Genomic DNA, 12,810 nt, shown 5'->3' with positions numbered 1-12,810 from the left:
GACACTTTACGTGGAAGGCCAACACAAAGTAGTTGTAGCTGAAAGAAAATATGAATGGTTAAATTTCTTTACAAAAAGAAAAAAAAATCTGAAAAATGTGGGGTGCATTTTTAACCAGCATTAATTTACTACCAACCGCCTTCAACATAAAAAAACAGAACAATTGCATTACAAATCAATTGATCTCTTCCTGCTGTCTAAATATCTTACAAACAGCTGACATTGAAGCTCCAATATGATGCACAATGACAAAACGATCACTACAAATAAATCAGTTGATGTACAGGTTGAAACATTTTCATGCAGGCCTAAAACTGTTTATCAATAAAACAAGAAAAATAAAAATCTTACACAAGCAGTAGAATAATTCAATAAACTGAGCTAAAAGCATTGTTATTTGATGTTATAATCAATCAAAAGCTGAAAATGTGTAGAAACCGAGAACCAGAGCTGCAGCACAGAATCTGAACTGTTCGCTTCCTGTTGAGGACGTTTCCAAGCTCTCCTCTCCACCAGCAGGACGTCACCTGCTGCAGAGTCAATCAGATTCATTCTGCATCATCTTTATCAGTGCAATGATCAACCTGCTCAACAGGGCAGATGAGCAGAGGAGCAGAGTTTGTACCGCCATGATTATTACAGGGACTGAAGTATGGGTAGAGTTTCTGAGTGAAGCGGCAGCCAGTGAAGGAGTAGATCAGAGCAGCAGCATCTACATCATAAAAAGAGACCAGACCCTCCTCATAATCCACAAACACCCCCACCTTCTCAGGACCAGGATGGAGATGGAGATGTACTGAAGGGTCAGCAAAAACTTTGTACTTGTTTCCATTTCTCAACACAACAGTCCAGAAACCATTCTGGGGACTCAATGTGATGTTTCCCTTCCTGGTGACTGATTCTCTGGCCACTCCTAAATCCCACTTAGTTTTTCCTTTAACCTGAACCTCAAAGTAAAATCTGCCTGAAGAGAAACTCTGCTGTCCTAAAACACACGGACACAGGGAAAATCTCTCTGGATTGTCTGGAAGATTCTTCCTCACGTCTCCATGGTTCACCTGTTTTCCATCACCAGACAGGATGAGCCAGGGCTGAGCTGTGTCAGGATCCAGAGTCACATCCACCGCAAACCGCTGGACCCGCTTCAGCTCAGCCTCACTCAGCTTCTGCAGCTTCTTCTCCCTGATCTCCTGCTCAACCTGAGCCACAGCTCTCATCACAGTCCCCTCATATGATGATGGATGAACTCTGACCTCTGTCCAGGTCTTGGTGGGTGGAGCAGCTTTCAGGGAGGAGAAGCTTTGGAGGAGGTGGAGGTGATCTTCAGACTGTGAGAGCTGCTTCACCTCAGAGCTCCTCTTCTTCAGCTCAGAGATCTCCTGTTCCAGATCTCTGATGAAGTCTTCAGCCTGTTTCTCTGTAGCTTCCTGTTTGTCCTGGATCTCCTTGAGGAGCTCCTTCAGGCCTCGCTCAGCAGACTCCATCAGAGCCGTGAAGACCTGAACACCTTCTGCTTTCTCTCTGTCTGCAGCATCTTTGCTGATCTTCACTGACTCTCTGATCTCCTGGATCGTCAGTCGTCTCTCTTGGATCATCTCATGAACTTCAGCCTCTGTATTCCTCAGCTCTGCCTTCTTTTCTTTAGATTCTTCTCTCAGAGGAACAAACTCATGGTTCTTGTGGTTTAAAATGGGGCAGAGCAAGCAGACGCATGTCTGGTCGGTCCTACAGAACAGCTCCAGAGGTTTATCGTGCTGCAGACACATCCTGTCCTCCAGGTTCTCCACCGGCTCCATCAGCTGGTGTTTCTTCAGACGTGGAGCGGTCAGGTGAGGCTCCAGGTGAGTCTGACAGTAGGAGGCCAGACACACCATGCAGGACTTCAGGGCCTTCAGTTTGGGTCCAGTGCAGACGTCACAAGGAACCTCTCCTTTTTTGGCAACTTGTTCCTCTGAGCTACTGCTGCTGGCTTCACGTCTCAACTGATCAATCATCTCAGAGAACAAAGTGTTGACTCTCAGCTGAGGTCTAGAGGCAAAGTTCTCGTTGCACAGAGGACACTTGTAGGGAACATTTCCATCCCAGTGTTGAGTGATGCAGGTCTTGCAGAAGTTGTGTCCACACGCTGTGGTGACTGGATCAGTGAACACATCCAGACAGATGGAGCAGAGAAACTGATCCTTAGACTGCAGGTTGCTGCCAGACGGCATGTCTGAACTCTGAGGACAGGCCAGGGAGAGCTTCCGTTAAAAACAAATCACTTAAACTTGTTCAGTGTTGCAGTTTTTCACAAACCTGAATTTTTCTACCACCTTTCAGTCCACAAGAAAAAGCTCAAACTTTCTGTTGGTTTATAGAAACAGCAAATCAGATTTCTGCTGTACTCACCAGTATTGTTGAGAAGAAACACATGAACTTAAGTCTTCAGGAAGAAACAGAGATTTATCTCCACAGCAGCTCAGTGGTCACTTCAGCTAAATATTACTTTCATTTCTGAAGAGTGACGTTTTAATATCATGACTCAGTGTTGCTCCTCCCTGAGAAAAAAGATAAGGAAAAGAAGGTCAGTCACTTTAAAGGGGCTGAAAATTTATGCAGCAACATATTTTATGTTATAAATTTGTTTTGTCATTTTTTGTAAACAGGTTTTCACTTTGACATTAAACTTTTTGTGAATGCCAAATTTTGCTGGTCATGATTAATTTGTAAAAGCAATTAAAAGGGTAAAACATCCACCTCCATAATAGGAGTTATTAATTTTTATAGGCACTGTAAAAGTGTCAGTGTTTCCATTCAAGGATAGGCTCTTGCTTTACATTGTGACAAATTCAAGTTACCTTTTAGTGATTCCGGACAGAGTTAGTATTAATAGCCAGCAGGGTGTGTATCATGGTGGAAGTCCTGTCTTTTTGCTTCAGTCTTTCAATTTTTAAGACTTTTTATTACCCAAGTTTCTCTAGATCTAGTTGAGACTTTAGTCCTCTAATCCTGGAAATGTTCTTCAGGTGACAGAAGGCTGACTTCGCAACCGTCTTTATGTTGTTCAGGTCAGAGTTTATCACTACACCCAGAGTTCAGCCTGATCTCAAGTTTCTAGCTGTAATAACTGAAGCTGTGCCGACTCTGGATCATTCTTCTGCAGGTCCAAATATAATAACTTCAGTTTTGTGTCTGTTCAGCTGGAGAAAGTTATAGGACAACCATGGATTGATTTGTATTAAGTAAGAAGTCCAGCTCCTGATCAGTGAAAGTCCTGATGGCTCAGGTGGAGGGCTGGTTGGTGTAATTTGAAAAATGTTCTGAGAAACCTTAGCTGTGTCTGTGGTTTAACTGAACACACAGATTTTCTCTAAGTACAGCCATGTGCTTACCATGTGTTACCATGGTTACTTGGTGAACTGGGACACATATGTACCACACCAACACCTGGTACCACTTCTTTAACTGTTTATTTAAAACATGATCTATTCATAGAACATGTTCATAGGTGTGTGTGAGCGCTCTTGGAGTAGTGTACAATACTAAATTTAAAAAATGACCCAAGTCTACTTCATATGTGGGCGGCTGCAGCATTAAGCAGCAGAAATAAAGTCACTGTTCATGGATCCTCTGGTGTCAGCGGTGCACAGAGGCAGAGCTTCTGATGAGAGCAGCGCTCTCTGCCAGGATGCAAAGGTTCATGGCAAGGGATTAAAACTTGAAGGCTCGGTGTTGGGCCGTGGGGGGGGAACCCACGCTGTTGGGGCTGCAGACGTTGGAACCGTATGAGCTGGGGGTCAGTCCAAGCATGGTGTCTCCATGTGGCGTCTCACCACTCAAGAAATCATCTTCATCCTCCTTCTGGGCCTAAAACAAATGAAGCAACCACCATCAGGAAAACCTAGACTCTTTTCCTCCTTAGATTTTTACTCTGACAAACTTATAAAGTTGCTGCCACAGAATTGCGCAAATTGAAATTAGAGACTAAATCTGCTTAATGGAAACACACTAATTTAAAAAACACGTTTTTCAACAAAAAGTTTTTTGTTGGGATGAGGTGGTTTTTAAGTTGTATCAAAATAGATGTATTTTGCAAAACTGCAATGGAAACACTTTTTTTTGCATCACGTGATCAACAGCCGGATGTTACTACTGGTGAAAAAGACAAATGTGACAGGAAGTGGGATTAGGATGATGGTTTGTTTTGGTTTTCCAGACAGTGTGCAGCTGGCTCCACCAGAGCTTCACATCACAGTTCAGAAAATGTTGTGTGTCATTCCAACAAGTAGAATCCATAACGCTTCTGTAGCTGCTCCCAGGTAGGCGGGGCTTATCGCTCCAATGCCTGAATAAGGCACCAAAGTCTCCTCTGATTGGCTGATAGATGATCGGTTGAACAGATATATGAATGTATCTCATGTAACTGTTTACATTTGTCACTGCCATGATTTTTAATAACTTATCTCATGAACAAGCTTGTTTACTTATGAGTGAATAAGTTGTGTTTTTTCAACATTAGCAGAATATCGGCAAAGATTTGCGCATATTTGTAATGGAAATGCTGCCAGAGTTTGTCATCAGAAGACAGAATAGTGTGATGAAGAAGAATTGAGCAGAATACCTTCCCTGCTATGATTCTGAAAGGATTTTGAACATAAACACAGAAACCATCCAGAAATACGATTCATGATAACCTTGATCCAGGAGCGCATCATAAAAACTGCGAATGAGTCGATGCCAGAGCTTTGACACAGTTTAAAAACATTCAGAGAAGCAGGGGAAACAGAAAACAGTGGTAACTTGAAGAGCGGTGATAAAACAGAAAGTGAATGCGTCGCATTCCCGACAGCCAGTCAGCTCACCTCTTGAGCTGTTTTGGGAGGAAGCAGATCGGTTTCTGCGAGGTCATCCCAAGCCTGATAGAGTGGTTCAATCAGCTGACCAGACCTGCACACACAGAAAACAAATCCCTAACGTCAGAGACCTTGGGAGCGCTGAGCTGATGTCTGTTCTGCCGCTTCGTTCCCTCTGGTTCTGGATGCTGTGCAGCCGGAAGGATTTTTGCTCCTACATTTTCACTTTCATATGGTTGTTATACTGCGTAACCGTGGCAACAAAGCATTGTGTTTACAACTGGGGGAAGCTGATTATCATCTGAAAAGCTCAAGTAATATGTGAACTATGATCCCACATCACAGAAGAGTTGAAATGGAGAATTTGAGACTGATAGAGATTGAAAGAGAAGAAGGTAAAGCTAATGATCTGGATTAGCAGAGCTAGCTAACACCTGATGGTGGGACGCAGGATGTGGTACTGTGGAATATCATATTGCTAACTGGATATTGAGCTGCTAGCATGTCATACACCAACAGTCTCCAATCATAGGCTTCTTCAGATTTGGTGCAACACTGACTGCTACTGGAGATCATTCTTGTATCACCATCCAAATGAAGACTTTATTTAACCTATAGGTTAAATAAAGATTTTTTGAATTTTAACCAACTACAGTTTGCAATTCCAGATCTGTGCTATTGGAGCAGAGACCAAGGAAGATATGTTGTCACTTCCCACAGAGGAAAAGGACAGAGGAGACGGTTTTTAGAACATTTAGTTGCGCAGAAGAAGTTCAGGAAACTGGGTGGTTGTGGCCTCTGAAGGAGAATCAGAAAACCTGCATGAAGCTGCTCCTCCTCTGTGCTCTGATACGTTCAGCCAAAAGCTAAGGACACACTCAGCATGTAGGGAGTTCCTCCTGAAACCCTGGATTCAGGAGGCTGGGGTACCGTTTGAGCAGGTAGGGGTCAAAGGGGAAGAAGCTGTCCAGAGGGTTGGTGTTGGTGGTCACCCCGTCTCCTCCTGCAGAGCTGCGGACCACTGGCAGCACCTGCCTGTTGTTCCTCTCTATGATGGTGTAGCAGAACACCACCTGGTACTTCCTGCAACACAGACACAGGAGACGATGCAGAGCTCTGCTTCCTGCAGCTTCAGATGAAACAGTCTGGCTTATTTTACTTCCTAATTAACTCTGCACCAGTACAGCACATTTATTTATACCAACAGCTTCAGAGTCTCGGTCAAACATAGAAAAAAAACTTTCATTTGTTCAGTCAGTGCAGGTAGGAGTAGAACAGCCAATGGGAAATAAATACTAGAGAAACTGATAAAAACAATAAGTTGACTAAATTGGTCAAACATGTCAAATAACCTTCTTTTAAATGGTTCAGTTAGAATTCTAAATAAATGTAAAATAAATAATAAAGCATGACATCACTCGGAGCACAAAGCATAGAATTACAGTGAACAGATCTGACCTTATTGATCGAGCACATTGTCACGATATCCAATCTAGAATTGTTTTCAACATCAGGACTGATAGTACTGATATCTGTAGCTGTAATATAACAAAATGTGAAATGGTTTGAAGGTGAGGTTGTGTCTGTGGAAGCTTCCACCATCCATCAGTGTGTGTGTGTGTGTGTGTGTGTGTGTGTGTGTGTGTGTGTGTGTGTGCGCGTGCGTACCTGGTGATGGCTGCGAACATGCTGGTGACTGAAGGCAGACATACTTTGAGTGGATTGAGCTGACACATGACCAGCCGCTCCAGGTTCAGACTCTGTAGATACTCCAACCCTGAAACCAGAGAGAGACAGACAGAGAGCTGAGCTCCTGCCCTGAGCCTGGCAGGTAAGCCCCCCACCCCCGTCACCCCCTGGCTGCTGTCACCTTTCTTCATGTTGGCCTCCAGCATGGCTCTGTGTCTGAACACCAGGGTGTAGAAGACAGCCTGGCAGGCGGCGTAGAAGGGTCCATGCAGGCTGATGTCGCAGCACACTTGCCGGCCGCTGCTGTCCTGGCTGTCGATGTAGGCGTGGATCCAGGTGAGCAGCAGGTCCAGACACGCCCTGACAGTCCTGGGAGGACAGGAGGAAAGGGAGTCAGACCCCCACTGCTGTTTGGGGGCCCCACTGTGGGGCATTAGCTTCTGGTCAGGGACTCCCTTTGAAAACCCACAGACTACAGTGCTATAAAATACATACAGAAACCTACAATGGTTTTCTTTTTATTCACTCCTCAATAGTTATTAAATGTGTTGAGCATAAATGCTGCCTCGTAGCTCTCAAGGTGTTCTGCAGCAGAATCCTCCACAGCAGCTGCTGGACAGATCCTTCACTCCTTTTCTTGACAGACTTTTCAAATTTCCCGTTTGCTACGCTACCTTAAGAAGCAAAGCAGTTTGACAGGCAACTAACCAGAAAAATCACATTTCAACAAATCAATTAAACCTTTATTTTATAATAATGATTGAAAAACAGATTAGATTTTATGATTAAAAACAATCATAATGAAATTATGAAAATAAAAAAAATCCAATTCTTTTTCCATTTTTCCCCTCATCTTCCCTCCAACTCCCTGATGCGCCTCTAGCGCCCTCTGGTGGCCTCCACTTTGAGAACCCTTGTAGACTCACAGCACAGGGACGAACTTGGCTCGGGCCATGAAGCTCCCCATGTATCCGGCTGCGGCCTGGCGCAGGATGGCGGGCTGCGTCGGATTCTGCAGAACCTTCCACAGGTGATCGAGGAAAGCCTCGGCTAGAGCCTGGACCAGGGGACACAGACACACACACTGCAGCTCAGACGGAGGACGGGCAGGACGACGGCCCGTTCCCCGTTCTGGCATACTGACCAATTTGAAGCTGCAGAGGTAGAACAGCGTGTACTGCACGTGACCAGAAGCGTGAGTCGGCAGAATGAGTTTGTCAAACACACTCAGCAGGTCTTTGTAGAGCTCCTTGGTCCGTTCAGCGTGAAACGAACCTGGAACAGACAGAGCAGTGGTCCGGTCACCTGACCCTGACCTGCAGAGACTCGACTGGACTTCAGAGAGAGATGAGAGATGTAAATGAAACCTGGAGGTGTAGGTGTTATGAATTTAGCGCAGTGCCAACTCACATTTTCTAAAATAAATTTAATACATTTTAAGGCCTTAATTTTAGACACTCTAATAAAAAAAACTTTACATTTTTATTGAAACTGTCACTATGTTGTGACATGTGCAGATAAAAAAAAAAACTGACCTGCTTCGCCTTCTCCCAGTACTAACTAGAAACAACCAATCAGAACCAGGAGGCAGGTCTTAGCGCTGTCAATCAATCTCATGTGAGCGCTACTCATCCCACCTCCCTGTTGCTCTCTTTTAACCTTAAATGCTGTTCAACTCCTCACTGGGAGGGAGGAGGGCTAACAGGACAACAGAACAGAGGGACTGTAGGATTTGGGTTTTAATGTTAATGTTTCTTTAAAAATTCAATGTTTTAAGTGTTTAATGTATTTCTCAGAGTGATGTGTGGGAAACGGAAATCACAATTTTCCAAAGAGATTATTAAAGTTTCTATCCATCTATAAACCAATTTTCTTTAACGGTAAGTTGTTTCTCTGCCATTAGCAACATTTAGCAGCAAATAAATGGGGGTTGATTGACAGCGGTAAGCCCTGCCTCCTGGCTCTGATTGGTTGTTTTTGGTTGGTGTATTTCTTCAGACAGCAGCAGTGGAGGAGATCAATATTGTCTCATATCAAACTGTCACAACATGCTGACAGATTAAACACATATGTAAAAACATTTTTTATAAGTTACATGCAGACACTTTATGGATGCGCTGACCCCCCGGTTACCCTTTTCATGTATTTTGTGTGTGTGTGTGTGTATCAGTACCGTCCACATTGCAGATGTCTCTGATGTAAGCCATGAGAACAACCATAAGTGTGTCCAGCCTCTCAGCCACTGGGTGGGCCATCATGTTGGTCCGGTGTGGCTGCTCTGCAGTCATGTCCTCATCCTCACACACAAACAGAAAATACTCACTTTTAAGTTTTCACAGTCCTTGAACTTTTGCACTGTCAGAGGGTCAGCAGCCTTTATATTTTCACCTCAGTTCATTAATAAAATTTATATAGCGGCAGAAGTTCTGACTGCGGTTGACACACAGCTGGCAGCAGAATGGATCCAAATCACGTCTGTTCACATCTGTCTCATTGTATCGAGTTTTTATCTGGTTCAAGTCGTTAAAATCCATCATGAAGGTAAAATACATGACAGGATGAGAGGATTAGAATTAAAAATCTGTTCTCAGAATCACTGAGTCCTTCAGTTCGATTCTGAAGGACTGTTGCAGATTTTGTCAGAAAAAAAAAAATCAGTGATTAAACTGTTAGTGATAACACAAATATAATGATTATTAACTATTAAGATGAGCTACTTGAAGGCGATTCTAAAGAGCTGGTAGCATCGCTCAGTTCTTCATTATGTTTTATGGTTATAAGGTCAACCAGTGATGCTGCGGATCAGAACTGTTTCACACATGGTGCTTGTTACCATGTCAAAGAGTCCCTCCTCAGGCTGGTCCTGGTTCTGGCTCTGGTTCTGGTTCTCCTCTGCCTCCTCGATCTCTTCCCTCGATGCGCTGACCTGCGACACACACAGCAGACATTCAGATTTACATTTAAGATTTTTTTTTGTACACACAAGCCTAGAAAACTAAAGAAAAGCCCTGTGACGGGCTCCCTCCTGACGTTAACGTTTGACCCCCCCCCTCAGGTCAATCGCCTTCAGCAGCCTGGCTGGGCTGCAACACTCACGTCCAGTTTGAGCAGCTGCCCAACGATCAGCTCCAGCACATCTCGACGGATGGATGGGACGTAGACGGTCAGCCTCAGCAGGTTGTGGACGTAGCATTCCTTTAAGGAGCAACAAGCCGTCAGTGAAGCTCCATGCTGCTCATCAGGAGCAGCTGAAAGCAGGTGTGGGGGGTTCTTACCAGAGTTCTGGGGGATTTCTGGACAAAAGGGAAGCCATCTTGGAGAATGGGCATGAGGAAGCGACTCGTCCTAAGAGAAACCAAAAACAGACATGGAGTCAGGGTTTTAAAGGTACAACTGGAACAAAATCTATGTCTGGATTGTGAAATGTTTTCTTTTTTTTTTTCTTCCTGGCTCATCAACATCCTTCCAGTTAGAAACCAAAATCCAGAGCAGAGAGCAAAGGAAACAAGAAGCTGGGCAGAAACCTACGAGGGAACGTATCTGATGATGAGCTGCAGCGCCTGGTGACAGAGGTCAAAGTTTCTAGGGAGGTCGGCTGAAATCAAAACAAAGCCAGAGTGTCAGGCGGTTCTGTCTGCTGACTGAGAACCACAGCAGAACGTCTCAACACTCACTGTCCTCCTCGTCTTCTGAATCAGAGATATCAACTCCTCCCTCACAGATGGTCACCCGCTCTGAAATACAGAGACACCAGTTTGTCCTAAACAGGTAGCCGTAGCATCTGACGAACAGGCTGGCCAGCGGTGAGGCTTACTGGGAGTGAAGTGGGACACCACCATTTTGAGGCAGGCGCATAAATACACCGTCTGCGCCGACACCAGGTTGCTGAGGAAGGCCAGGAACTCGTCCACCACGGCCTGGCTCCGGCCCACCCACGGAAGCCTCTGGAAGGGGAATCACAGGAAAATCCAATTGTTGAAATAATCATCAACTAATTTAGTAATTGATTAATCGTTACTTGGGCTATAAAGACTAAAAGACAACAACAAAAAAACAGTCGTGCTGAAAGGAAAACACAGTCAGAGCATTAATTAAGCCAAAACTGTACAAAAAAATATATGCATTTTGAATTTGAGATAAATAAAAATAATTCTTTGTGTGTAAACATATTTTACCCAGAACTTAAGAGGTTTAGTTCTAAATTATGTAAATAAAATCTTTAATTAAACACCTTTTACAATATAATTATTAATCAATTACTAAAAATAATCATCATTGGAGGTTTTCAGAGAGACAGCGACCTCAGAGCATGGCAGTGGCACTTCCAGTGTCAGCTGCCATGACTGCTGTCAGTTGTGACATATGCCATGGCTTTTGTGTCAGACTGAATATTGAATACAAATTTTACTTCAAGCAAAAAGAAAAACTAAAAAAAACAAAACAAGAATACATATACACACATACAGCTGGCACAGACTCAGTGGTGTCACCTTAGGTGACACCAGTGTCACCTAAGGTGTTTCAGTGTCACACCTTAGGTGACACTGAAACAATGGCACCTAGTGACAACTTAAATGACCTCTTCCATCTTCCATCAAGCAAATTCAGTCAAAATATTAAAGGTTGGTTAATTAATAACATCATACTTGCAATCAGGCAATATAACTAACACATTTTCCAAAAACCAGCAGCGGCCACAGCAGCTCTCACACACTCTGGTCGCCTAGAGTCAGCTGCCATGGTTTGAGCTCAGCTCACTTGTTCCAGTATTCATATAGCCGCAGCTGAATCCTTTGTTACAAATGACCAAATGTTCACTAAAGCAATGCTATAATTGTGAATCTTGAAAAACTTAATTTTTTTCTATTTACAAAATGTTTATATGCATCTTAATGAATTTATAATACTGTATAAAAAAGGTTACGTTGTTAAATAGAAAAAATCAGCAGAATGTGCCAATGATTTCATCCGTCAATATAACCGATTACTAAAATAATCATTAGTTGGAGCTCTACTATAAATAACACAGTACTATCAATTCAGACAACAGCTATTGGTTTTACTTCATTTACTCTGAAGTCTTATAAAGAGAAAGAGTGAGCCAAGATCAGTAAAGTTTTCTCTTACTAAAACGGTGTAAATGAGCTGTTCATGGTCTTTGGTCAGCTGGGTCATGCAGCCCCGAAACTCCTGCAGCCAGCTGATGATCTGAGAGTCCTGTCAGAGGAGAGGAGGAACTGAGGAACAATGCTGCACATCCAGGGTCAGCTCACACACCACGATGCTTTACTCTACCTTTATGTCCGGATCCGCCAGCTGATGCTTCAGGAGTTCATAATCGCTGCTGTCTCCCTTCAAGCAACAAGACAAAAGGTCAACAGTTCGTGATGATGTTTTCCCACTACATCCTGAGAGTTCATGGCGCAGTTTCAGACCGGGTTTGGGTCAATTTCTACCAGAGATGTGGCATAGGGTGCTTTTATCAGCAGGGTTAAACATGTTGCTACTGACCTTTCTCAGTTTGTCCAGCGTCTCCGCCACACTGCCCCCGAACCGTACCGTTTTCACGGGCGGAGAGTTGAGGAAGTCCCAGCCCTCCACCTCCATGGAACCCCGCTACCGTCGCTTTGTTTAATCTTTAAGTTCTTTTGCTTCGCAGTTAGATAATGAAATCATTTCTTAAAGCATCACATTTAAAAACAAAACAAAACTCATAAACGTACAAGAGCGAGGCTGAGCTCCACTTTCATAGCAGGCACACAACCGCATGTTGGAGGAACTGTTTACATGGGGCAACGGTGTAACGCTTATACCCTTCCTACGAACTACATTGTTAGAAGGTTGGTTCCCTTTGGCTCCACAGATAATAACGCTATAGCGACACATATAAGCTAGCTTTCTGCCCAGAGTAGCAGGGTTAGCTGGTAAGGCGGATAAAAATGGGTTGCAAGTTCATTTTGTTGGTTCTTTCATTGTCAGAAAGGTTTTTGTCAGTGGTTGGCTGTGTTTAGTAGCAGCAGAAGGGTTCCTTCCCTTAGAGAGCCTTTACTTTAAAAACACCACTTAAGCCCTCAATTTATCTGGATCCTTTCCTCATACAGTATTTTATAACAGACAATTTAATAGTTGTAGACATAGCAGAACCCTGTTTTCAGGGTCATCATTCTGTACATATTCCTGTTTTTACTCTCTGCACCAGAATATCTGCCCACTTCCACCCTCCCCAGGCTGTTTTTTATAGCCAGCCTTTTGCTTACATTTTAACATTCCATGTTTTGGTACATTTATT

At 43.6% G+C, this 12,810-nt stretch overlaps 2 protein-coding genes across 2 annotated transcripts; both read right to left on the bottom strand.

The window, feature by feature from the left end:
• Positions 1 to 103: 103 nt before the first annotated feature.
• Positions 104 to 3,286, bottom strand: LOC106905794 (E3 ubiquitin-protein ligase TRIM21-like). The gene is made up of 3 exons (XM_014970782.2): positions 2,838 to 3,286; positions 2,389 to 2,537; positions 104 to 2,219 (listed from the first exon to the last, which is right to left on the bottom strand). The coding sequence occupies exons 2-3, from the start codon at positions 2,410 to 2,412 to the stop codon at positions 549 to 551; spliced, it is 1,695 nt and encodes a 564-aa protein (XP_014826268.1). The 5' UTR covers positions 2,413 to 2,537; positions 2,838 to 3,286; the 3' UTR covers positions 104 to 548.
• Positions 3,287 to 3,430: 144 nt separating this feature from the next.
• On the bottom strand, positions 3,431 to 12,339 carry rrn3 (RRN3 homolog, RNA polymerase I transcription factor). Its single transcript, XM_014987218.2, has 17 exons — positions 12,033 to 12,339; positions 11,817 to 11,873; positions 11,649 to 11,738; positions 10,336 to 10,465; positions 10,196 to 10,255; positions 10,050 to 10,116; positions 9,797 to 9,866; positions 9,618 to 9,716; positions 9,355 to 9,447; positions 8,695 to 8,818; positions 7,666 to 7,796; positions 7,448 to 7,578; positions 6,703 to 6,890; positions 6,501 to 6,609; positions 5,763 to 5,915; positions 4,842 to 4,926; positions 3,431 to 3,846 (listed from the first exon to the last, which is right to left on the bottom strand). Exons 1-17 carry the CDS (start codon positions 12,126 to 12,128, stop codon positions 3,691 to 3,693), a joined length of 1,839 nt encoding a protein of 612 aa, XP_014842704.2. The 5' UTR covers positions 12,129 to 12,339; the 3' UTR covers positions 3,431 to 3,690.
• Positions 12,340 to 12,810: the final 471 nt, after the last annotated feature.

This window comes from Poecilia mexicana, unplaced genomic scaffold, assembly GCF_051168715.1.
Source record: "Poecilia mexicana isolate PSO_F unplaced genomic scaffold, ASM5116871v1 scaffold_8, whole genome shotgun sequence".
NCBI lineage: Eukaryota > Metazoa > Chordata > Actinopteri > Cyprinodontiformes > Poeciliidae > Poecilia > Poecilia mexicana.
This window is presented reverse-complemented; position numbering and strand designations above follow the sequence as displayed.

Coding starts and splice junctions, on each gene's coding strand:
- LOC106905794 (XM_014970782.2), bottom strand. CDS start 2,412: ATGTGTTTCTTCTCAACAATACTG. Junction 2,220..2,388: donor GTTTCTTCTCAACAATACTG/GTGAGTACAGCA, acceptor GCCTGTCCTCAG/AGTTCAGACATGCCGTCTGG.
- rrn3 (XM_014987218.2), bottom strand. CDS start 12,128: ATGGAGGTGGAGGGCTGGGACTTCCTCAACTCTCCGCCCGTGAAAACG. Junction 7,797..8,694: donor AGACATCTGCAATGTGGACG/GTACTGATACAC, acceptor TGTCTGTTCCAG/GTTCGTTTCACGCTGAACGG. Junction 4,927..5,762: donor GACCCCTACCTGCTCAAACG/GTACCCCAGCCT, acceptor CTGTGTGTGCAG/GTCTGGTCAGCTGATTGAAC.